This window comes from Bos taurus, chromosome 8 (genome assembly GCF_002263795.3).
Source record: "Bos taurus isolate L1 Dominette 01449 registration number 42190680 breed Hereford chromosome 8, ARS-UCD2.0, whole genome shotgun sequence".
Taxonomy (NCBI): Eukaryota; Metazoa; Chordata; class Mammalia; order Artiodactyla; family Bovidae; genus Bos; species Bos taurus.
Window position 1 is genome coordinate 40,651,943 of NC_037335.1, and position 26,687 is coordinate 40,678,629.

Consider the following 26,687-nt stretch of genomic DNA (forward strand, 5'->3'; position numbering starts at 1 on the left):
TTATAAACACACACCACAAACTATCTATTAGAAAGTCTATAAAGGGAATTATAATTTTTAAGTGCCAGTGGAGTTTTTTCACCTCTGAATGCCAAATCAGCCATCTTTGTTTTGTTCCCGCATTCCAGACAGATCCACTTCACGTGAAGCCCGAGATGGTGTTTTTTTAGTCCCCTTGGATTTTCAGTCAGGAAAGTGAGTCATGACAGTAACAAAGAAGGCTTGAGGTAAAATAGAATTCTTTTTCTTGAAATCTCTACTTGAGTGCATTAGCATGAAGCAACATGGAGTTCGCTAAGCTATTAGAGTATTCAGATGTATGCAGTGTGTTCTTTTCATATGCTTTCTCTGAAAGAGCGAGTTATATAGAACCAAAATTCCTAAAGTGGAATCCCACAAGCCATTCTAGCCCAAGTCAAGATATCCACATTACAAAGTACGTCTTCTCTGATAGAGAAAAGGCTGGAAAGGAAAGCCTCTGCTTAGTGTTTTAACAGTGTGATCTGGAAATCAATGTCATCTTTTCCCCTCTCAGGTGGAAACAGTTGGAGAAATTGGCTGCTGAGAAACTGTGTATGTTTTTGTAGGTGAAGGACTCTTTGTTCATTAGTGGTGAGGGGTCTTATTGAGGAGAAGAAAAACCAAGAGACAAAGTTCTTTGGGTTAGTCTTTTTTGGTTAGTCTTTGGGTTAGCTTCCTTTTCTGAGAAATAGTCTTTAGTTGCTTTTCTGTTTAGTTGCAAGGAGAAAAACTTTTCTCTGTTTTAATCGTCTTTCTCAGAGTAAATGGCTGAAATTGTTCTCTTGAATAAGATATTCTCCCCTCAGAAACAGAAACTGGTTTCTGAACAAATATTCAGCTGGCCATTCGCACCAGTTCGACAAAGATATCTACCTGGACACAAGAATTGACACTAAGTTGGGAACCATGTCTATGGAACCAGTAGTCTCAACAGAGTATTTCTTCAACAGCAACAGCCAACATTTATTATCATTGCATAGTACTGGATGAGGTGCTGGAAATGCAAAATGATAGCATTTTGGGGATTTAATGTTCTTTCCATCTATAAGAACCAACCTGTCTCTGCACATGCTAAGTTGCTTCAGTAGTGTCTAAATTTTGCGACCCTATGGACCATAGCCTGCCAGTCTCCTCTGTCCATGGGATTCTTTAGGCAAGAATATTGGAGTGGATTGCCATGACCTCCTCCAAGGAATCTTCCTGACCCAGGGATTGAACTTGCGTCTCTTACATCTCCATTGGCAGGTGGGTTCTTTACCACTAGTGCCGCTTGGAAAGCCCTAACCTTTCTCTAGAGATCAAATTGCCAACATCTGCTGGATCATTGAAAAAGCTAGAGAGTTCCAGAAAAACATCTATTTCTGCTTTATTGACTATGCCAAAGCCTTTGACTGTGTGGATCACAAGAAACTGTGGAAAATTCTGAAAGAGATGGGAATACCAGACCACCTGACCTGCCTCTTGAGAAACCTGTATGCAGGTCAGGAAGCAACAGTTAGAACTGGGCATGGAACAACAGACTGGTTCCAAATAGGAAAAGGAGTTCGTCAAGGCTGTATATTGTCACCCTGCTTATTTAACTTCTATGCAGAGTACATCATGAGAAACGCTGGGCTGGAATAAGCACAAACTGGAGTCAAGATTGCCGGGAGAAATATCAATAACCTCAGATATGCAGATGACACCACCCTTATGGCAGAAAGTGAAGAGGAAGTAAAAAGCCTCTTGATGAAAGTGAAAGAGGAGAGTGAAAAAATTGGCTTAAAGCTCAACATTCAGAAAACGAAGATCATGGCATTCGGTCCCATCACTTCATGGCAAATGGATGGGGAAACAGTGGAAACAATGGCTGACTTTATTTTTTTGGGCTCCAAAATCACTGCAGATGGTGACTGCAGCCATGAAATTAAAAGATGCTTACTCCTTGGAAGGAAAGTTATGACCAACCTAGACAGCATATTAAAAAGCAGAGACATTACTTTGCCAACAAAGGTCCATCTAGTCAAGGCTATGGTTTTTCCAGTGGTCATGTATGGATGTTAGAGTTGGACTATAAAGAAGACTGAGTGCTGAAGAACTGATGCTTTTGAACTGTGGTGTTGGAGAAGACTCTTGAGAGTCCCTTGGACTGCAAGGAGATCCAACCATTCCATCCTAAAGGAGATCAGTCCTGGGTGTTCATTGGAAGGACTGATGCTGAAGCTGAAACTCCAATACTTTGGCCACTCATGCGAAGAGCTGACTCATTTGAAAAGACCCTGATGCTGGGAAAGATTGAGGGCAGGAGGAGAAGGGGATGACAGAGGATGAGATGGCTGGATGGCATCACCAACTTGATGGACATGAGTTTGGGTCGACTCCAGGAGTTGGTGATGGACAGGGAAGCCTGGCATGCTGCGGTTCATGGGGTCGCAGAAAGTCAGACACAACTGAGTGACTGAACTGAACTGAACTGAACCTTTCTCTAACTGTGAATTTTTGTATATATTATGTTTCTTTTAATTCATTGCTATAGCCTATTATTGAGTCTCACTTCAAGAGAAGGTATTAAAAATTCATTTGTGGTTACTATAGTAGTAACCTGACATCTTCAGATGAAGGAAAAAAAGCGCATATAAACAGCACATGTTATTACTGACCACAAACAACCACCCAGCTAGTTTCTTTTCAAATTTATGGATTATATTGACTTCGGAGATCTCATTTAGCAGTGGCTTTCAAAGGCACCCAGCTGTACTTGGCAAGAGTACTACATTGGATGTCAGTTCTGAAAGTCCTGATGTCGTCAAGAGACTTGTGTTTGTAGTTTGAGACCATGAGGAAGGCCCGGAAAAAGCCATTTTTTAATCTACCTATACCTTGCTGTCTCCTGTTTGGACAAAAATAACACTTTTCCTCTCATTTCTCATCTGGCATTCTCACTACTCTCTCTTCTGAATGTTTTTCTCTCATCCAGTGCATTCTGTTGCAAGGCAGACTGAACTGTGTGCCTGACACTCTGCTGAACAAGAGAAAGCCTTCCCTTAGCCACAGGACCATGAGTTAATCCCCTTGTTTTGACCTCCTCAGAGCTGCCCAAGGGATGACATCATTACAGAACTTTTTTCCACAGCAGTATTTTTGACATGAAATGTCTAAGACCACTCTGGATAAATGTTCTTCTGGTTGGCACCTTTTTGTAAAGAGGATTTGGCAGAATCAGACTTTTCTTTCCTTTTTCCCCTTCACATCAGATTCTGAAATAAGACAAACAACCGAGTCACAGCCAATTCTGCAGTCAAGATATTCCAAAAAGCCTGGCTCTTGGTTAAATGAATCCTGCATAATTCATTTCTGTAACATAGCCTGGATGTCCATTCCCCCTCGCTTTGCATTTCCACAGGGGAGTAGTAGTGTAATGCCATAGACCCTGTTGCACTGTGCAAAGAAAAAATACTCTTCTCTGCCTTGGGCATTGGATACTTTGTTTTCTTGACTTATAACTTACTCCATAAACCCAAGTGGAGAAGCATTCCTCCAGAACACTCCATCCTTTATATTTCCCACAAATAGTCGTTATAATATATATGTGGCCTCTTTAAAAAGCTTTGATGATCATTTCACCTATAGCCAACTTCACAGCCCTCATGCTTTGTGGAGACTCAGGCAGTTATTTTTTAGCCTTAAACTCATCCAACTTGATAAATTATTTGCAGTTAATATTGACCCAGACTCTTGTAAGGAGAAAAACACTAAGCCCTTCCAGGGGATGGATTCAGCTCTTTGAGTAGTTTGGAACCGAGTCCTCAGATGAACATACAGCTCTTGGCCTGCTTTGGTCCTGCCCAGATGGACAATGTTGCAATTACCCACACTTCCCCAAGGCCGTTTCTTCATTTCTGAAAACTAGTCTTGATTGTCTCAGAAGCAGAATTCAATTTGCAGTTCCCCCAGTAACGTGCTGTGATTCATTCGAGGACAAATCTGGATTGAACTGAGTCCAAGTGTCTCTTTTGTGAGACAGAAGGGAAGTATAAGTAGATACTATAGTCACCCAGATGAGTCAGCCAGGAATTCATGAAGTGATTCATAAATTGTTATAAAGACCACTAAAGTCTACTAAAATGGAGCGCTGTCTGGCTATACAAAGTGGGGTATTATCATTGGGGGGGAGCGGTTTAGATGTTAAATCAGATGTGAAATCCTTAAAACTGTGCTTTTCTTTTTAGGTTTTGAAAAGGATTCCTTTTTTCCCCTTCTGCAGTCAGCCAAATGCTAAAGCCATTTTTCATTGATTAGTTTTCACAGATGAATTTTAAAACCACTACAGATGATACCCCACAATTCTTTGGGGGAATAAAGAATACCTCCCCAAATCTACCATAGAACAGTTTCTATTCATTATTTCTACTCCCTGGCAGCAAATCAATAATATTTTTCATGTGAATACAATGAAACTAGCTGTTCTGATGCATTCTTCCTTCTTTGGGAGGTCTATAACCCTCATGGAAGAAAGAAGGTGGGGAGGGGGCGAACTATCCAAGCACATATTAATCTAGTTGATCATGTAAACACCTCTTTTCAAAGTGTTAACCCCCAAAGCAGTGCTAAAACACACAGCCCCACGTTGCTTGCCAGCACTGATTGCATATACAATACAAATGAGGAAAAGTGAGGCATGCTTATGACATGTGCTTGGTTTGCAACACAGCCTATTAATAAAATTTGTTTGAAGAAACACAATTGTTAATTGACACACAGAAATATTTTGGACTTATACATAAGGGAGGGTGTAACTGAAAGGAGCTATCCAGTTGGAAAGATTAAAGGTATAAGCCTGGCTTGGGCACAAAGATCCCCATTTTAGAACCGAGCAAACTGGGAAACACATAGTCAGATTTCTTAAAGGCAGTAGCTTACTGATGCCCGCCCCCCGCCCATCCTCATCACCTGGCGGTGAGGAACAAAACCTCAGAGGCCCGCAGGAGTCCTCTTCCATGCTCCCTTGTCTCTCTGCTTTGCTTTGCATCTCTGTTAAAAAACATCTTACCTTATTGGGATAAAGTGGTATCTGGAGAACTAACTGTGTGACTTTGGCAAACCATTTCATGTCTCTGGGCCAGATATGATGGTGCACCAATGTCCTTCACCTCAAATATTCTATAGGTGTATGGATTTGTGGGCTCAGAATAACTTGTTGGAAAAGCTGGAAAACCACAACTAAGTGCTCATAGAACTAGAAAATTAACCAGATGAGTAAATGCCTCACTTTCTTTGAGCCTCTTTCCATATTGAAATAGTCAAGGGAGAAAAGAGTCCTAAGTTTTTTGTTTTTTTTTTTTTGAGCTTAATAGATATTCTAACACAATGCTATTGTGTTAGACAATGCTTAAGCATTGGGTATATTTTAAATCAGATAGCTTAAATGTACCCTCTGTTCAGAGAAGTCATTCCATAAACATGTATTGATCATCAAAAATGTATCAAACATTCATTGTTTAAAGGACTTTGATACCTAATGTAAAATTGTTCGTAGTTACCCTCCCATCCCTCACCTTCCTTTTTTGTTTTTCTCTGTACTACTCCTTTCTTCTAGCTCAATACACAGTTTGTGGATTTAAACGCGTTCATTGCCTGTCTCCTCTCACCACAGTAGAGCTTCCATAAACTCAGTGTCGTTTGTTACTGTATCTCTAGTGCACCTTCCCTGATAGCTCAGTTGGTACGGAATCCACCTGCAATGCAGGAGACCCCAGTTCAATTCCTGGGTTGGGAAGATCCGCTGGAGAAGGGATAGGCTACCCACTCCAGTATTCTTGCACTTCCCTTGTGGCTCAGCTGGTGGAGAATCCACCTGCGCTGTGGGAGACCTGGGTTCGATCCCTGGGTTGGGAACATCCCTGGAGAAGAGAAAGGCTACCCACTCTAGTATTCTGGCCTAGGGAATTCTATGGACTATATAGTTCATGGGGTTGCAAAGAGTCGGACCCAACGGTATGAATTTCACTCACTCAGTGCACCCGAAGAACTTAGTTGGTGCTCAATAAATACCTCATGAATGAATGAATAAATATGTTATCTCAGATTTTATGACCCCCCAGCAAGAGTTGAGAGTATTTTGCACTTGAAATTGAGGCTGAGAGAAGTCAGGGAATTTATTCAAGACTAGCTAGCTATTACAGTAAGGGGTAGAGCCACACTCCAAGCTCAGAGGATCTGACTTCTCGTGCATCTGTCTTCTATGACATCCATCTGCTTTTCCTGCCATTTGCAATTTCTCTGCACATGAATTTCACCAGTTCTACATGTTTCAGTTGGGGCCTATTGTTCTATGAAACAATCTAAGATTAAGTACTGCATGTACAGGAGAGCTCTTTACTTCTGGCTCACCTTACTGCAAAGTGGGGAAGCTCAGTGTGAACAGAGAGGGGGAGCAGGCTGCAGAAGGGAAGGAGCATAACCAAGTACATATCCCCAAATAATCAGACAATTTCCAAGGTGTATAGATAAATATTTGCAGAAACCTTTCTAAGGTTTTTTTTTTTCCTCCCCCAAACCATTGAAACATGGCTCATGCTAAGGTTATATAAACTCCTCCACTAAATGAGTGGAAATAGTTGACTCAATTCTCTGGATTGCTATTGTGTGATCTGCTTCTGATAAGCAGTGATTTTTTTTTAATTCTGGTCTGTTGTGTGCATTTTTATGTAACAATTTTCTATTGTTTAAAAGAAGTATAAAAGTCAAAGAAGAGATTGGTAAGCTATGTCAAATGAAATCTGTGAAATGTCACCTGCAGATCAGCAACTGGGGGACAGAGCTGGACCTAGAAAGACATCAGACATTCTGTCTTCTGGCTCTGGGAAACTGCTGTCACTCAGAATGAATGAGAGTGATGATATCTTGTCTTGACATGATGGGGGAATGAAATGTTCCATGGGAGGAAAATTATAAACGTCTGCAATTTATACTCAGCATTAAAATTCTATATTTTATCATCAAAAAAATTAATTCACCTCCTTTGGAGTTAAAAAGAAATCTTTCTCCTTTGGGAAGAATATTCAGATCATATTCATTTGACATGTGTGTGCATGTGTTAAAAAGACTAGGTTGGAAAATAGGTGAAGACACTAAGAAAATGGGATTTCGAGGCCCGCTCCACCCTACCTTCAGTAACAATAACAACATTGTATATTTTGCTTAGTGAGTTTCTGTTTAAGTATGCATGTTTTTTATTTGTTTGCTTGCTTTTGAAGTAAATGGCTTCAAACTACTCAAGTTTCTTGAGGTTTTTTGTTTTTGTTTTTGTTTTTTTGCCTTTTAAATAACATTCCTGGCATCTCTCTTGCTGTAAGTTAGTGATTGCTTTTGGTTGCGCCCAGGGCCTTGCTTTGCACCATAGAGCTTTCTCTTCTGCTTCTTTCCTGACCTCTCATATCTGATTTTTATTTGCCATTTTTATTTCTGTGAGCTAGTTAACAAGTAAGCAAGTTTATAAAAACTAAGTTTAAGTTAATAGATTGTAAGATTTTCCAATAAAATACTATGTAGTGTTTTTTAGGCAATAACAAAATTGATTCTGTGTACTAGAAAGTCTGTCATATTTATGCAATCATTTCTTACAGTGGACTTTTTAGTGCTAAATTCTTTTTTATTTCTGTGTTCCTAACAGTTGTCTGGATTATCACGATCACATCTCGTTGCTTTTCATTTCTCCTCTATATATGTAAAATTTAGAATTTCTGTACCAATTCTTTTCTTTTAAAAGCAAAGACTACTTTAGGTGTGCATTTATTTCATTTAGAATAGTATATATTTAAATTTTTATTAATGCTTTATACAGAGTATCATACTAGATTTTGAACTTATATTAATTCTATGCCATATAATCTTATTTATTTTAATAACATGGAGTATAACCCAGCCTGAAGTAGCAAAAAGCAAAGTGTTAAGGTCAGCTGAGGGCTCAGTATTATTTTATTCCCCCCAGGTTTCTGAGATAGACTATGCTAAAATCTTGTTGTGTATGTACTTTCACATTTTTTTTTCTTTGTTCAACATTACTTTTATAGTAAGTAATATGTGGTAGCCAAGAGAGCATGGCTGAGTGTGAAACTTGTATGACTGAGTAGATAAGAATGACTTTTTATTAGCGTGTAAGTATATACTTTCTGGATAGATGTATAGATATATAATTTATATATAGATATATAATCTAAATATATATACAGAAACATTCTAGATGACTCCTAATGCTCAAAGGAACTCTGTTCTTTTAGTTTGTTGTCTATGCTACTTTTTTATAACTAGTAATCATAATTCATGCTAGTCACATCATTGCAAATTACAAAAATATAGTTTTATATTGCTGACAGTCTTTGTCTCCTTCCCCTTACACATTGTCTACTCTTTATTAATCAAACTTTTATTTATGAGTTAGATTTATTGTGCTGTGGAGGAGGGAGTTGTGAAATCAAATTATTCTCCTCCATTAAGCTACACTTCTAAATATTGTAACCTGCCCCATCTACAAATCTCTGCCTTGTCAGTCCTTAACAGGCAGAAGTACCAGGAGAGGAGACTGAAAAGCCACCAAGAGCGTGTTGCATCTTTTATTCCCAAGCAAAGAAATGCAATTAAGAAGCCAAAGAATCTTGCTTCTTTCCCCCCGCCCCCCCCCCCCAACCAAAAACAAATTTGAGATGCCAAAGATGGCTACTTAGCAATGATGTAGGTTTCCTTCTAATTCAAATCCACCCCTTTCTCTCCCTCCCTAGCGATCTTCTGCTCACAGGATTCTGGTGTTAGTTGGTGGTGTGAACTCCTTCTAGCCCCAAAGTCTGTGGTCTCACAATTCCTCTTTTCTCTCCACAGCTTGAGGGCAGCCTGTGAGAAACACTAAGGACATGTTCCCCAAGAAAATAGCCTCTATACGGGGAATCTTGGCATGCAAGTTTTTAATAGAAGTTATGGGGACAGTGTCAGGGTTAGCTTGCTCTTTTTTTTTTTTCAGAACAATGGGCCACTCAGCACTCTTTTCAGACTAATTTGAGTCAAGATGATGTGCTTGGAGAATATATATTTATCTGTAACAGAACACTGAGTTTGGATAAGGAAATGGTAATCCACTCTAGTATTCTTGCCTGGAGAATCCCATGGACGGAGAAGCCTGGTAGGCTACAGTCCACGGAGTCACAAAGAGTCGGACACGACTAAGCAACTTCAACTTCACCTTCACACTGAGTTACTATTCTCTTCCAGCAGAGGGAAGATGCATGTTCTTGATTAAGTAGGCATCTGAACCCAGCAAGTTTCTTTAGGCAGCCTCTGACTTCTCTTCTCCATAACTATTCCAAATCCTGCCTTCTTGGTTCCTATGTCATCTTCCTGCGTTGTCTCATCAGACCTCAAGAAGGGGAATGCAGAGAGAAATGGGATTTCATCCCATGGTTTCTTACTGCAGCAATACAAATGTAGAAGCTCTACCTTGTTAACTACTGTGGTTCAAAACGTCCTCCCTTTGATTCCTCAACGGCCCTACACAAAAAGCCCAGGAAAATTAAGTGACCTGTTTCTATGAAATAAGTGGTGGATACATATGGCAACATCTACACGTTGTCGTAAAACAAAGCCTGCCTTTCTACACAGAAACTAGCCTGTTGAAGTTTTTCAACCTCCTGAGTTTTTGGAGGACAACCAAATACTTCACAGCTAACACAGTTTCCCTGCTCATTATCGTGATGCTTCCTTTCACTGCACTGACAGAGTCCCTGCTCCTTTCTCCATCACACTTGTGCCAGCCACCTACTGAACTGGCAAATCATGTGTTGGTTTTTTTTTTTGCAGGGGGAGGGGGTGTTGGAAAAGGAAAGTTAACTTTATTTTGAATGCCAGCAACTATGAGAGAGAACAGACACTTGTCCAAAGGCTGACTCCCCTCTCTCCCTGACAATTTTAATAGTCTGTGGTCATTGCTCAACTTTAACATTGTTTGCACAAGTACACTTCAAGGAAACTTCAATGTTAGAAAGTATAAGGTGTCATTTTAAACCTAGTGAGTCAGATCCTGCCATTTCCCTTACAATTAGAAGATCAATGGATAGTTATCATTTTATATCTCAGGTTAGTTGATAATATCACTTTATTTAAACACCTGTACGTTCTGCCTCAGAAACTACCAGTAATCTTACTGAGATGGGCATGTCTGACTGCAAAAATGTCCCAAATCATGTTCCTGTTGGCAATGTTCTTTGCCAAACACAGAACCTACACAGATATCTGAGTTCTGGATTTCAAACCACACTTGACCTTTGAGGTGTAAGTTAATTTATACTTGACAAAAGAAAATATATTATCTAAAGAGAATAGGACTGAAGAGGCTTTAATAAAGTCATAAACAAAATGTTTATGAGCTAAGTGTAAATGAATCAGAAGTATATGAATCAGATTTCCCCTAAAATGCAAACAGGTCTAAAAATTAGTGGAAAGGGGGTCTGACAAAAGATGTGCTTTGAATTTCACCAAGCCCAGAGTATTTGAAATGCATTTTAAGAAGCTTGACAAACTCAGACTGTGACTGGATTTTCCCTTTGTTGATCTCTTTTATTCCCTCAATATCTCAATTGAGAATTCAGTGGTTGAAAAATGGGAGAGAAAAGTCTTAAGATTTTTTTTAAAAGGCTTTTTGTCACGCTCTTATACAGTCAGAATAGGGAATTAGAATTTGGCTTTGAAGACTTTGTCTTTGCTCCTGATATTTTGCATCTCTCATGTTTCCTTTTATAATTGTTTTCTCAGGTTTGCACCTTCTGCTCCATCTCCTCACCACATTAGCCCCCGGAGAGTTCCAGCTCCTTCTTCAATAATGCAGAGAACACAGCCTCCCCATACCCAGCAGCCCTCAGGATCACACCTGAAGTCTTATCAGCCAGAAACAAGCTCTTTTCAACCAAATGGAATCCATGTCCATGGTAAGCAAGTAACTGTCAGTCTCTTGAGTTTTGAAAAGTGATTCTGTGCTGTTGCTTTTAATTGTCTTAGTTACCTGTTGTAGATTTCAGCTGTCCTGTTATATACCACCAGGCTTTGGCTTTCATGACTTTCCTCTAAAATTTCACACTTTATCAGCATGAAATCTTGTAGCATCTTCCTGGCTTTGGCCCTAAGATGGTATGACTTAGGATACCCACAAGTGGTCAGCCCAAGGTAATGATCCATTCATTGACCCAGGGCTTTTACCACCTTGTGGACAGGTCCTAACAACAGCATCTTGTTTCTTAGACAATAAACGGTGTAAAAGGCAACAACAAGGGTTCTTTTGCCTGTGCCTGCCTCTCCTCTCACAGGTCTTTGCCCCAGTTCCCATATGCCCAGATCCTCTCCATCCTTCAGGACCCAGATGAAATGGCACTTCTCTCTGAAGCCTTTCCTGATCTCCTTGCTGGACATGATCTCTCTTGGCTCTAAACTGGCTGCATATCAGCTGTACTTCCGATACGACATACACTTTCTCTCACTTGTAGTTTACTTCTCTGTGAGTAAAACTTGTCTTCATTGGTAATGTGTAAACTTCTTTCTAAAGTCAGAATGTTCTGACCCATTGTTCTTCCTTTTTGAGAATTCAGCACAGTTCTTCACATGTTGTAAAGATACGTAAGTACTGGATGGAGTCATGGAAGAAGAGGGAAGGAGGCAAGAGAAGTCGTGATTGTTTTCAAAATGTGTTTAACCTAGAACATGCGTGGATAACTAGGTTTAGCTTAATTTCTTTTCTTTGCTTGAGCCAATTTTGCTGACTCAGGCAGATATCTTAGTGAACATCCATAGCAAGTTGAGTTGTTGAATCATACAGACTCAAAATATACATAGCCTTTTCCCTGGTGGCTCAGACGGTAAAGCATCTGCCTGCAATGCAGGAGACCTAGGTTCGATTCCTGGGTCGGGAAGATCCCCTGGAGAAGGAAATGGCAATCCACTCCAGCACTCTTGCCTGGAAAATCTCATGGACAGAGGAACCTGATAGGCTACAGTCCATGGGGTCGCAAGGAGTCGGACACGACTGAGCGACTTCACTTTACTTCCTAGGGACAGATACACATTCTGTTTAAGCAGAAGCGATACTGTATATTTACACTGAGAGTTTCAGCACCTGAGAAACATGATTCAGTTCTCCTCTGTCTGTCTCATGCTGATTCCTGAGTTTGCTTTCTATGAGTTACTACTTGTAATTAATGGGTGATATCCCCCCAAAATCTAAATCAGTATTCAAGCTGTGTATGGAAAAGTGTGAATAACCTCCCAGGAGGGCAGAACAAAGCAGCATTATGGAGCTCAGGGTGGATAAGAAATCCATTGCCTCTCCCCTCTACCTGATAGCAGTAATCACATGAACCCCCTATCCTCAACAAAACTTGGGCCTGTGGTATTATTTTTTACCTTCTTCTGTCAGTACATTTCTTCTCAAGCTTTAGTTATGTGTTTACGCAACCAAGAAATATTCCTTGAGTGCCTACTATGTGTAAAGAAATGAATGTGTGAAAAAGACCAACAGAACACTCTCTTTCCGAGGGGGGTTCCCAACTCTGACAAGGAGCTCTTCTAATGTGGGGGAGACCCAGGTCCTCTGAAGCCACCCTCATCTGTGGGCGGAAGGCAAACAACAGGAGTTCTGGCTTTGTAGAATACAGAATAGATCATTGATTCTAAGACACGCAGTTTTTACCTTCATATTTTAACACTGCTAAAATCTGAATATATCTCAGTCAGTGGCATCGTGTAATTGGCAGTGATTTTTCTTTCTGGTGTTGTATAGAATAATGGAGCATTTCACAGTCAGTGGTGTCATAGTTCCAATGAAATGCAATATCACACACTTTGATTACAACTGTGAAGCATATTTTAAAATTTCAAAAATTAACCTGCTTGTAGAAAAAAAAAATGGAAGGAAATTCTCCAAAACATTAACAGTTTTGTTTTTTTTTTTTAAATCGTGGTGGTAGGATAATAGGTAGTTTCCTGTCTTTTTTTTTTTTTTTTTTTCTGCTTTCTAAAGAAATTCTAAAAAAGATTTTGGAATTAGACCAATTGGAATGCAAATACCAATCTACTCAGCTGTGTGACTCTGGACAAATTATTGAGCTTGAGTTCTCTTTCATTAAATGAGGGCAGTCTTAACCTATCTTCTCTCATCTGCTGTTATAAGGATTCAACAAGGAAAGCACTTGGTGCAGTGTAGGAGCTTAATTAATTAATGTTCTTCCTTCTACTCCCTTTTCTTTATCAGACTATTTGAGAATAGCAATAATATTTGTAGCCTTAGGGTAAGCATAATACTTGATCCAGAGTAGACATTTAGTAAGTATTTACTGAAAAAGGGATTGACACTCTCTCATTCACCAAACAAATAATGAAACAAGATACAAATAATGGATTTACCCTCTCATTTTGTCCTGCCTCTTAGCAAAAGACTCTTCTGCCATATTTCTCATTTTTAGTTGAATAATGAATTTTCACAAGTTTAGTTGAAATTGTGGGGTTTTTTTTTCTTTTCACCTTGTTAAAAATTCCCATGACTAATAGAAACTGCTAATAGTGTTACAAATCTTCCCTAGATGGTCCCCAACAAAGGTCCTTCTGCCCAGTGTTGTTCAAGTCAATAGAACAAGACTGAGTTCATTTCAGAAGCAAAGGAAAGCTTCATTCTTGGATAAAAGAATGGAGAGGCCCCAACTCCTGCTCTATAGCATGGGCTCTCCCAGAAAGGCCATAAACTGGGCTTCTTTATAGGATTCTTTCCTAAAGAAGGGTGGGACGAGTTCTTGCAGGTCCGGTGCAGCATTTTTGCAAATGGCGTGCTGTCCTCATCTTGAATTGCAGTGTCGTGCTCAATGCTTCTGCACAGTGCACGCCAAGCTGAAGTGTCTGGCACAGCAGTTCTGCACTGGGAGCTCTAATCCAACATGTTAAGTGCAAGGCAAGTGAAACTAAACACAAAAGAAGAGATTATACCTCATCTTCTTACCTAGGTTGTGTCCTATTTTTCCTGGGAACCCCACTGGACTTTGCCAATGACAACAGCAGCTCTAAAATAAATACATAAACAAGCCTTTCTGGAAGAGATCAAGATATAGTTATGCAAACTGGGAGATCATGACTCTTGCAGGAAGGTGGTCAAGTGGCTGCAGTGAAGAACTAGCAAAGGAAGTAGTCATGGATTAGCTTCTGGACCTCTGCTAGGATTCAAGAGTAGGGACCCACATGTGTACCTACTTCCTCTGCCAAGCTTTTTTTTTTCTTCTGAAAATATTTTTCTAACACTTTCTTGGCATGACCATTTCTTATCAACTACTCCTTAGGATAAGGGCCAAATTGATCTAATATTTTTCAAGTGGGTGATTCAGTGCTGGGGGTGAGGGGAGCAGAGATCCTCTAAATTAGTTGCTGTTACTGGCTATGCCTTTCAGCTTTGGTTGCACTAGTTTGCTTGATGGTATTATATAGGATCTTGGTAAGAAGGAACTTCATCCCTGATAAAACTAGATTTTTAAAGCCCCGAGCAGTGTCAGGGTTGCTAACATGATAGCTGCAGTGAATATTTGTTCTTTCTTTCAAGAAGTTCATGGCTTTAATGAACATTGTCATCCCCATCCTCTCTGTGCTCCCTGTGGTAGGTAGAGGTCAGAGAAAAATGTCATCACTGTATTTTTAGATATGGGAACTGAGACATGGAAGAGTATTAAATGTCTAGGCATTGCTGCCTTGGCAAAGTACATGGGCATCATTAATGAGAAATCCACATTTCCAACCCACTTTCTTAGTCTAAGTCAAAAGCACATCAAAATAAATATGATTTGTGTATATATCCATGAAATATACACTTGTATGTAAATGTTGTTGCATTACATAGAGCCACGAAAGGTTATTATTCAGAGGGGCTTTGGTCTAATAGATGAAGAAAATGTGGTCCATTGAGTTTTACTCATGCCATACTAATTGATAAGAGCTTAGATGTTGTGTGCTCTATGTATATATTTATTAAGAGGTATTTTGTAAAAGGCATACTGTGAAAGGTTAATAGCACTGCATTTTCAAGTTCCCTTAACTAGTGGATGACCCAGGACCAGAACTCAGTTTTGTTGATTCTGCATCTACTTCATCCATTCGTATTGTTTTCATTAGCAAGGTGGATAAGGTGTCATTTCTTTTAATATTTGAATGCTGATAGCATTTACAGGTCTCTGTTTGGATGGCATCTCCAAGGTAACTTCCTAATACATTTTAGTCTTTTATTTAAGATGTAAACATAAGGACAACTCTTTCCAATCATGTAAGCTTGTTCCTCGGTCTTTTCTTTCTCTTTAGGACTAGTCTCTTGCCTGGGCAAGCTTCAGCATTTTGCCTGGATTAGTTGCCTGAGAGTTGATATTTGTACATTGTGTTATGGTACTAATGGATAATTTCTTTTTAAATGTCCTATTCACTCTAGGCTGTTAGAATGCCATGGGAATTCCTAGAACAGTATTTTAACAACCTTCCTCCTTCTGGCCCCATCAAGGAGAGGCCAAGTTCAATTCAACAAGTGTTTATTGATCATCCACTTTTGCCAGGCAAACATGAATGTTGTTTAATCAGTGCAATGTGATACATGCAATATCAGAAGGTATCAGAGGCTCCCAGTTTATTCAGAGGAAAACATCAGAGAAAGGATTCTGGTGGTGACCTTGAATAGGGATTTGAAGATGAATAGATCTTTGGGTAAGCCAAGTGGGAAGCAATATTCCAGGCAAGGGGAAGCAGGATACACAGGCAGGAACACAAATGGCAGCATGGTGAACTCCTAGAGAGACGAGGCTGAGGCAGTGTGTGTGTGACTGGAACATACAGCTCAGCTGTGGAATGTAGGGAGAGGACCTGAGGAGCCAGCAAGGCCAGCGTATAAAGGGATATGGGGCCACATTAAGTGTTATGCTGCCGAGTAAAGAAGCCAGTGTGTTATTTAGGAAACTCAACTAGGGCATTGTGTAGAGAATGGAATGGGTGGGGTAGGAACATGGCAAGCTAACCCTAGGGATTAGATTGGACTGCCCGTGGAGAACACCAGAACAACACTGACTTACGTAAGCAGTCTAGTTCACCCTCTGGGTGAACTGCTAAATAGGGAAATGATGTCAGAATAATGTGGAACTCTGTGTTCACATACAATCTTTCCTAGGCAAGAGTAGCTGAGATGCAAGGAGGAAATGAAGAAGCCCTCAGCCTATCTGATGCACAGGCAGGATCCCTTTCTTTTCTCTTTTAATAAAATTTGAAAGGTGCACCATCCCAAAGCTGTCTCCCCAGAAAGGTACACACCAGGCCTGCCCAGCCTTCAGCTGATGACAGATCACAATTCTCCCAAAGTACTGGTTCTGTCACCTGCTATCTCAGTTCCTGCAAGCCGTCACTTCAAGTCAACATTTTTGTGCATTTTTAATAACCACCATAGAGCCTCTAGCCATATTGAACTGGCTGCCCAGATCTTCTCTTATCATTTTCTTATTCCTGCAATTAGTAGGTTTCACAGATTTCAAGTGGTCTGTCCAATCCTAGTTTTCCCAGAGAGCCTGTTATTTGTAATACATGTTTGTACAAAGACCTTCTCATGACTTGTTTATCATGTTAGCAGCCTGCCTAGTGTACTCTTTCTCATGTGACAAGACATCTGAAAGTAACAGTACAGAGGAGAAGCAACCCAACGGAGCCAACCGTGTGCCAGCCTCCTCCAGCTTTCTGTTTTGCTGTCTTTAACAGTGACTGCCATCCTCCACTGTGACCTCCATATTGGTCACAACATGGATGCTGTTGTTCTCCATTAGCTTCTTGTCTCAGTGTCAGGCAAAAATAAGGGGAAAGAGTGAAGGACAGGTGCGCCCCAAACTTAACCCCGTGGCCATCCTCACATGCAAGGGAGTCTGGAAAGACAGATATTTTACTGCATTGCCACGCTTGACAAAATTGAGGTTCTGTTGATAATGTTTATTGGATAGACAGACTGCAAGATGTGCCAAAAATTCTCTGGAACCATCTTCTTTTTTTAGTTGACAAATAACTGCTTAACAATGCTGTGTTGACTTTTTCCGTACAATGATGCGAGTCAGTCACAGTTATACATATGTGTGTGCTAAGTCATTTCAGTTGTGTCTGATTCTTCTGCAACCCCATGGACTGTAGCCTGCCAGGCTCCTTTGTCCATGGGATTCTCCAGACAAGAATACTGGAGTGGGTTGCCAGACCCTCCTCCAGGGGATCTTCCCAAGCCAGGGACTGAACCCTTGTCTCCTGCAACTATATATACAGCTCAGGCTTCCCCAGTAGCTCAGCTGGTAGAGAATCCACCTGCAATGCAGGAGACCCCAATTTGTTTCCTGGCTTGGGAAGATCCCCTGGAAAAGGGATAGGCCACCCACTATGGTATTCTTGGGCTTCTTTGGTGGCTCAAATGGTAAAGAATTTGCCTGCAATGTGGGAGACCTGGGTTCAATCCCTGGCTTGGGAAGATCCCCTGGAAAAGGGATAAGCCACCCACTATAGTAATCTTGGGCTTCTTTGGTGGCTCAAATGGTAAAGAATTTTCCTGCAGTGCGGGAGACCTGGGTTTGATCCCTGGGTTGGGAAGATCCCCTGGAGGAGGGCATGGCAACCCATTCTAGTATTCTTGCTTGGAGAATCCTTATGGACAGAGAAGGCTGGCAGGCTGCAGTCCAGGAGGTCCCAAAGAGCCGGACATGACTAAATGACTAAACACAGCACAGCACAGCATGTACATCTCCCCTCCCCAGTAAGCCTCCCTCCCTGCTCTGGAACAAATCTAATCTGTAAAATGGAACAATCTCACAGATTAATTCACATTGATTGCATCTTGGAAATCAGTGGTAGAGACTAGAGGCCGCTTCTGAGGGCTCTGCCTTGTTTTCCACCCCTCTTCCTTATTCCCTTAGGTTTCTATACTTTCCGCTACTTGCTGTCATTTCACCCCTTTGGAGTTGCCAGTTTCGAACACAAAGATTTCCATCTTCCATGATCCAGTCATTAGATTTCATTAGGGAATAACCATGAAGCTATCTCCCCAGCCTGAGCTGTTTGATATCAGGGTGGCAGCAGGGAGAAGTAGGAGCTGCCTCTGGTGGCCCCATAGCTGTCTTCCCATGATGTAAAGTGTGCCCTGCCTGCAGACCCCAAAGAAGCAAGCCAGTCAGCTGCCAGATACTAGTGGTATTTCTGCACCTCACAGTGGAAAACAAAACATTTCCAGACACCAGCAGGCCTCCAAGAACAAAATGTGTTGTCAATGGCTTATCCTAGCAAACAGCCCAACCATCTTTCAAACTGAGGAAACCTCAGAGCATTGATACTTGAATGAAATGGAGTGGCAGGTACAAGCTGAACTTCTTGCTCTGTGCTGGCTGTTTACTTAACAATGATTGTGCAATGGTACTTTCCGGAAGAGTCCTATGGGTTACGGCTATGACTGATCTCATTTCTGGAGGTTTATAGTGTTAAATGTTTAAAGCTTATTTTTTTAAGGCAAATTGTAGAGACAATAAACATACTTTCCTCCCACAGGAAATTTAGTCACATCTGCATATATGAGATTGTGAAATAACAAAGCAGTAAGTCTAGAAATTGTATTGCTTAGAACTCAAGCATCTGTCACAATTTCCCCTTGAAATCTCAGGAAGACAAATAAGACTGATAAATCAGCGTGTAAAAGTCTTCATTGAGAAAGCTGTGACATATTCACAAGGAGAATGAGCCAGTGAGTATACTACATGTTATTCTGATCAACAGCAGTCATAATCAGGAATAATTTTTGGCATCAGCCATGATGTTATTAATGCTTATATAGTACTAGGGATTGATGATTAAATCCAGGGAAATTCTTAATTGCTCTTATATGCTTAATTACTACAAAATTATCCCAAGAGCAATTTTACATAGCTACTACTTGATAAATTCTGACAGTGTGCTAATTCTATAAAACAAAAGTTAAAATTAAGTGTTTATGAGTACACTCAGAATTTCAGCATATTGGGTTTTATGACAGGTGTGTAAAACGGTCGTCTTAATCAGAGGAGCCATTTGATTGATTATGGAAAACTAAACTATGAATAATCTACATATTTAATTAAGCATGTGCACATACAAGCACACTCACTCATAGATTAAACTCCTATATAAATAAGGATAATAGAGGACTGAATCAAGTAATCATCACTAAATTCTAAGTTTCCTGAAGACAGGAATTATATCTCCTCACAATGCTTGGCACGTGGTAATACTTAATAAGTTTATTGAATAAATACGAATTAGTAAAAAGGGGAGGAGTAAGAGAGAAATTTTGCCCAGGATTTCTTAAACTGGTTGTTGGAGCAAGCCATTGGCAAAATTGTGACTTGGAATCAAATTTTCAAGGCCCTTCTTTTCTCTGGGCACTTCCTCTGTGCTTCACAGTGCTTACCAACTGCCTGAGACTTCTCCCTAGAGAAAATAGAATGATCTAATGATTCACTTATGCATTAAGGGAAGTTTAATGCAGTGCTCTTTCTCATGAGTATTTTGCACATTTGGTACTGAGTGTCAAGCAGTGAAATTCTGAGCAGTGGCAGCCCTGTGGAAAAGAGATTTTGAAGCATCCGCAGGGCCCTTACGGGCAAGTCCCTTGTTTTAAAAAGCACTTTTCAGTTTTCAAAGCATTCCTATCCTCTAGCTTACATACCCCAAATTTGGTCATATTATCTCAGAAGAGGAGATTTACAGAAGGGGAAATTGTGACTTGCCCAAGGTAATATAGGAAGAGAAACAGTGAGCTTTAGAACAAAGCTGTAAGAGTCTGTAGAAAAAGTCTCTGGAGTCAGGCAGATCTGAATTGGAATCTTATGAGCAAGTCATATAATGTCCTGAATCTAATTTTCCTATTTTATTTTTATTGAGATAGATTTGGTATACAATATTGTGTTTTTCTCCTGCAGAGAAGCTCTATACAGTCAGCAAAAACAAGACCAAGAGCTGACTGTATCTCAGATCATGAACTCCTTATTGCCAAATTCAGACTTAAATAGAAGAAAGTAGGGAAAACCACCAGGCCATTCAGGTATGACCTAAATCAAATCCCGTATGATTATACAGTGGAAGTGAGAAATAGATTCAAGGGATTAGATATGATAGAGTGCCTGAAGAACTATGGACAGAGGTTTGTAACGTTGTACAGGAGGCAGTGATCAAAACCATCCCCAAGAAAAAGAAATGCAAAAAGGCAAAATGGTTGTCTGAGGAGGCCATACAAATAGCTGAGAAAAGAAGAGAAACGAAAGGCAAAGAGGAAAAGGAAAGACATATCCATATGAATGCAAAGTTCCAAACAATAGCAAGGAGAGATAAGAAAGCTATCCTAAGTGAACAATGCAAAGAAATAGAGGAAAACAATAGAATGGGAAAGACTAGAGATCTCTTCAGAAAATTAGAGATAGCAAGGAAACATTTCATGCAAAGATGGGCACAATAAAGGACAGAAACAGTATGGACCTAACAGAAGCAGAAAAGAAAAAGAGGTGGCAAGAATAACAGAAGAACTATACAAAAAATATCTTTATAACCCAGACAACCTAGATGGTGTAGTCACTCATCTAAAGCCAGACTTCCTGAAGCATGAAGTCAAGTGGGCCTTAGAAAGCATCACTACAAACAAAGCTAGTGGAGGTGATGGAATTCCAGTTGAGCTATTTCAAATCCTGAAAGATGATGCTGTGAAAGTGCTGCGCTCAATATGCCAGCAAATTTGGAAAACTCAGCAGTGGCTACAGGACTGGAAAAGATCAGTTTTCATTCCAATCCCAACAAAGGCAATGCCAAAGAATGTTCAAACTGCCACACAATTGCACTCATCTCACACGCTAGCAAAGTAATTCTCAAAATTCTCCAAGCCAGGCTTCAGCAGTACGTGAACAGAGAACTTCCAGATGTTCAAGCTGGATTTAGAAAAGGCAGAAGAACCAGAAATCAAATTGCCAACATCCATTGGATCATCGAAAAAGCAAGAGAATTCCAGAAAAACATCTACTTTTGCTTTATTGACTACGCCAAAGGTTTGGACTCTGGATCACAGCAAACTGTGGAAAATTCTTAAAGAGATGAGAATACCAGACCACCTTACCTGCCTCCTGAGAAACCTGTTGGCAGGTCAAGAAGCAATGGTTAGAACCAGACATGGAAGAATGGACTGGTTTGACATTGGGAAAGGAATATGTCATTGGGAAAGGAGTATGACATTGGGAAAGGCTGTATATTGTCACCCTGCTTATTTAACTTACATGCAGAATATATCATGCAAAATGATGGACTGGATACAGCACAAGTGGGAATCAGGATTGCAAGAGAAATATAAGTAACCTCAGATACAAATGGCATCACGCTTATGGCAGAAAGTGAAGAGGAACTAAAGAGCCTCTTGAAGAAGGTGAAAGAGGAGAGTGAAAAAGCTGGCTTAAAACTCACCATTCAGAAAACTAACCTCATGGCATCTGGTCCTATTACTTCACGGCTATAGATGGGGAAACAACGGAAACAGTGACGGACTTCATTTTCTGGGCTCCAAAATCACTGCAGATGGTGACTGCAGCCATGAAATTACAATATTCTTGCTTCTTGGAAGAAAAGCTATGACCAACCTAGACAGTATATTAAAAAGTTAAGACATTACTGACAAAGTAAAAGTAAAGTAAAAGGTCCATCTAATCAAAGCTATGATTTTTCCAGTAGTCATATATGATGTGAGAGTTGGACCATGAAGAAGGCTGAGCACTGAAGAATTAATGCTTTTGAACTGTGGTGTTAGAGAAGATACTTGAGAGTCCTTTGGACTACAAGGCGATTGCACCAATCAATCCTAAAGGAAATCAATCCTGAATATACCCTGGAAGGACTGGTGCTGAAGCTGAAGCTCCAATACTTTGGCCACCTGATGCAAAGAACTAACTCATTTTAAAGACCCTGATGCTGGGAATGATTGGAGGCAGGAGGTAAAGGGGATGACAGAGGATGAGATGATTGGATGGCATCACCAACTGAATGGACATGAGTGTAAGCAAAGTCTGGAAGTTGGTGAAGGACAGGGAACCCTGGTGAGCTGCAGTCCATGGGGTTGCAAAGAGTCGGACACAACTGAGCATCTGAAAAACAACAACAATATTATGTCAGTTTCAGGTGTGATGAAATCTGACATTTACATACATTATGAAATGATCATCACAAGTCTAGTAACCATCTGTCCCCCTACAGTATTATTGACCTTATTCCTTATGCTCTGCTGCTGCTACGTCGCTTCAGTCGTGTCCAACTCTGTGCGACCCCATAGACGGCAGCCCACCAGGCTCCTCCATCCATGGGATTTTCCAAGCAAGAGTACTGGAGTGGGCTGCCATTGCCTTCTCCTCTCCTTATGCTCTAGCTTTTTGTATAACTGGAAATTTGTACCTCTGAGTCTCTTTTACCTGTTTCACCTACCACCCTCCCCTCTACAGACTATCCATTTGTTCTCTCTCTCTGAGTCTGTGTTCATTTTGTTTTGATTCTTTTTTTTTTTAATTCTGAATATAATATGAGGATAGTGGTATTTCTCTTTTAGAGTTGGTATAAGATTGACAGAAAATGCCTGGTCTGTAGTGTATGTTCAGTTAATTAAAGCTTTTATTACTGTTGTCATTTTTCTACCATGCACCAGATTCTGGGTATGCTGGTTACTTCCACTTATATTGTTTAATCCTCACAATAACATTAATAAAAATATAAATATAATCTAGCCTCCCAGGTGAGACTTTGCCCCCAGTCACATACCTAGTGAGTATCAGAGCTGGTATTATAAACACAATCTGACTCCAGAGCCCACACTTATTCTCCTTCATGATAATGCTTGTAGATACAGTACTGTGGGAGTTTTTAGTTACTTGGGAATCATTTTTTGGGTGAAATTTAAACGTGAACCATTAAAGATGAGGTTACTTAGAGAACTAAAGTTAATGCTAGCAATACAGGTACAATGATTCCTGAGACAACGTGATTTCCCGCCAACCACTTGTGTTGTGTCTTTGCATGCTGATTGCTGAGAATGTCTGCCTTTTCCTTCCCGCTGTGCCAGGTGGTATGGCGCATGCTTACATTGCCCTTTCCCATTAGTCCTCATAACATTCCTATAAGGAAGGCGTTGTTTATTCCCATTTTACAGCTGAGGAATCTGAATCACTAAAATGTTAAGTAACTTGCCCATGATTTCTTAATCTTGAAATGATGGAGTTGGAAACTACACCCAGGACCATCTGGCAGCAGAGTCTGTGCTTTTACCCCTGGATTAAGAGCTATCACAGTCCCTAAAGGGAAGGGAGTGCCGGCTCTCTGACTGCCCCAGTGGTGTTACCCCACAGGTGTGTATATGTGTGTGTGTGTGTCTCTGTGTGTGTGCATGTGCACATATGTGTGCATTCTCTCATGTGCCATGTTTGCTCAAGTACACGTGTGCTGGGGGAAACTGCTTGGAAGCCTGATTACTAAATCAACAAACCAGGTTTACTGGACTCGTAGCACATTCCTTAGATACAGTTTTTAAATTAGAAAAAAATTGCCTTTTCGTTTTTTAAAGGTGCTTAGGGTCCTTAAGTTTATGAAGAGCTTAATTTGCTTCCCAGGCTATGTTCATCTTAACCACTGCTTAAAGGTAATGACTGTTACGATTGGTGAGTACTCTTTTTAGACCTTTAAGAATACTTCTGAAAATGAAATATATGCATGTATATGTACATGACATCTGCCCTGTTATAAAATGGCCTCATAATAAGCATTTTATTTTATGACTTTTTTTTAACTTAACAAAATATATGCTTTTGCTTTCTGGATCAATGTATGTAGATCAAATCCTTTGTAATTATACAGTACTTAACAAAAACTTATCATCATTTTTTCATCATCCCACTGTTGCAAGACGTTTATTTTTTCACTTGTCACTTTTATTAACAGTGCTATGCTAAATCTCCTGGTGTATACCATGTGTTTACACAAGCACTCTCACACACATGCACATCTTTCTGCATACTTTCTTTAGGGAGTATTTCTAAAAGAAAAATTGCTGGATTAATTGTTATATACATTTTAAAGCTGGATAGGTACTGCCATATATTCCTTCACCAAGTCTATACCAATTTAAACTCAACAACAGTGCATTAGAGCATTCATTTCCCCACCCTAGATATTGCCAGTCAGTTTAATCCTTGCCAATTTGTACAGCAAAATTGTTTTGATTTTTCCTGTGGTTAGTAATATGATTGAGCATGTTTTAATATTTTTATTGAGCTCTAAAGGTGATTTACTTATAATAGGAATTAAGTAACAGATGCTACTACTTAAGTAGTTATATTATTTATTAAGTAGTTCACTTGCTCTTTCACTTGCCAATCAGCTTGTGTCATTGGCAGTAGGACAGTTTGTTTTCTCAACTGGAACTCAAAAATTTAATGAAGAGAAGGAAAATATCCAGAAAATTTGTTTCATTGGCTATTGTGACTTCTCTGCCAGTTAACTTAAAAACTATAGAAAAGTATTTAATGAACATTATTACAGATTTAGTGCTTTTTTTCATTCTTTGGGAGAAGCAGTGACATTTTTTGAAGCAAATGTTTTGTCTTGTATCTGAAACTCATAAAGTTTAGCCTCTAATGAATTGAACTCTTAAAATCACATTAAATGTTTTTTTATAATTCTATTTTAGGGGCTGCTCAGTTGAAGTCTTCAGGTCTGAACATATTCATGGCAATCCATGTCCTGTAATTCCTGTGTTTTAATTGGAATTTTCTTTATAAATATGATAAGCAACTCATGGTTTAGAAGGAAGAATGTGAATAACTTTGGTTGGAGTTTCCTTAAAGGGAAAAACTCCACACACATCAGAAACATCTGTGTTACTGGTAACACAGCCGCTGTGTTAATAAAACAGAGCAACAAGACAACACTGGAATTGGTTTGATCTATGCCCATTCAGATAATCTGGGCTCAGACCATGTTAAATGATCCTAGTTCCCTTAGAATTTCTAGATGATTTACTTACAACTGTGAGTTCTTTTTCACTGCAGAATTTTTTTGCTTTCTAACCAGATTGTTCTGACTGAACTCTCTATTTAGTTCTATTGCAAAGTCTTTGAGAACTAGACCTTAAAGATGCAAGTTTACCAAAGTAAGTAAGTTCAGCCCTTTTTCTAGGTCATTTAAAGTGTAATGACCAGCTACTCCTCTCTTATTAATACATTCCTCCACAAACCCAATCTCATATCACACATCCTAAAGCAAAGCTTCAGATTCTTTAATTCTGTCCTCAGTATGGCATAATGATTCCAAGGATTGAAATTATCCAAATATTTACCCCCAAGGTTGTTTGTGTCTGTGGTTCTGGGCTGATGTAGTGCTTTTATCAATACCATTGAGGTCAGTGATAGTACCTACATTTATATTGCAATGTATGTTTTATAAATTACTCTTAGGTACAAAATCATTTTCAGTGCCTGGAAACTCAAAGGAACAGCTCAATAAAATGCTTTTTGGATAAACACCTGAATCCTCATTATAACTTTATGAAGAGAGTAAAAGATATGTTTCTGTTCCTATTTAGAAATGAAATTCAGATTAGTTGACTGAGTTCCTTGACCTTGGGATGGTTTTCTAAAAGAGTGCAACGTGTTCTGTGGATGAGTTGAGCCAGTTGATTCTCCTGCCCACTCTTGTTTCTCTTCAGATTTGGTGGCCTCCTGATGTACAGCAGAAAATGGTGGCTTAGAGCAGCAAAATTCTCCAGGTCACCTTGATAGAGCCAGTTGTATTTCTATCGTTTTTGTTTCTCCCTCAATTAAAAGAAAAATTTCAGTGTTAGAAAGGGAAGTGAAGTGAAATGAAGTCGCTCAGTCATGTCCGACTCTTTGCAACCCCATAGATGGCAGCCTACCAGGATCCTTAGTCCATGGAATTTTCCAGGCAAGAGTACTGGAGTGGGTTTCCATTTCCTTCTCCGTTAGAAAGGAAAGTCTCTCTATTTTTTTCTGAAACTCCTGATAGGCTATTGTGTACAGGCTCACAGATCAAAATCTTTGAGCTCAGCCATGGTTCCTCTTACCATAACTATCTTCAGCAAAGGCTCTTCTTGTAGGATCGTTCACTCATACACTTATTCTCAAACATTAAGCTTCTGTTATGTGCCGGGTCCTGTTTGGTGTGTTAAAGCTACATCAATAGAGAAAGTGGACAAAAATCCCTGCCTGCCCAGAGCTCATACCTAAGGGATGATTCTTAGCAAGCAAAGCCTTTGAACTCAACCATGAGAGAGTATTCCTCATGACCCATATGTAGGCAAGAAATCATGTCATCTATTTAATCCCTCTAGCACTTGGCACAACTGAGATGCCTGTTATATACTTAAAAATTAAGAGTTTGGTATTCAGTGGGATGAGAGTAAGCAGGAAAGGAAAGACCCTGCAGACTAGACATACTCATCGGAGTGTGACCCCCCAGGTGCCAGTGAGAAGAAGATTATCCAGCTGGAGGGGTGGAGCAGAGGATGGCAGATCATAAATTTGGTTATTCACATTAGTAGTCAGTGTCCACAAGGACAAGATGAAAAGGCA

At 39.9% G+C, this 26,687-nt stretch overlaps 1 protein-coding gene across 4 annotated transcripts in view; it reads left to right on the top strand.

Moving 5' to 3' along the window:
• GLIS3 (GLIS family zinc finger 3) overlaps positions 1–26,687 on the top strand; it is a 504,978-nt gene that overhangs the window by 458,950 nt on the left and 19,341 nt on the right. For all 4 annotated transcript variants that reach the window (XM_024996132.2, XM_002689612.6, XM_024996131.2 and 1 more), the window contains one exon: positions 10,798–10,970. In XM_024996132.2, the coding sequence (XP_024851900.1) occupies positions 10,798–10,970 (173 nt within the window). The remainder of the gene's footprint in view (positions 1–10,797; positions 10,971–26,687) is intronic.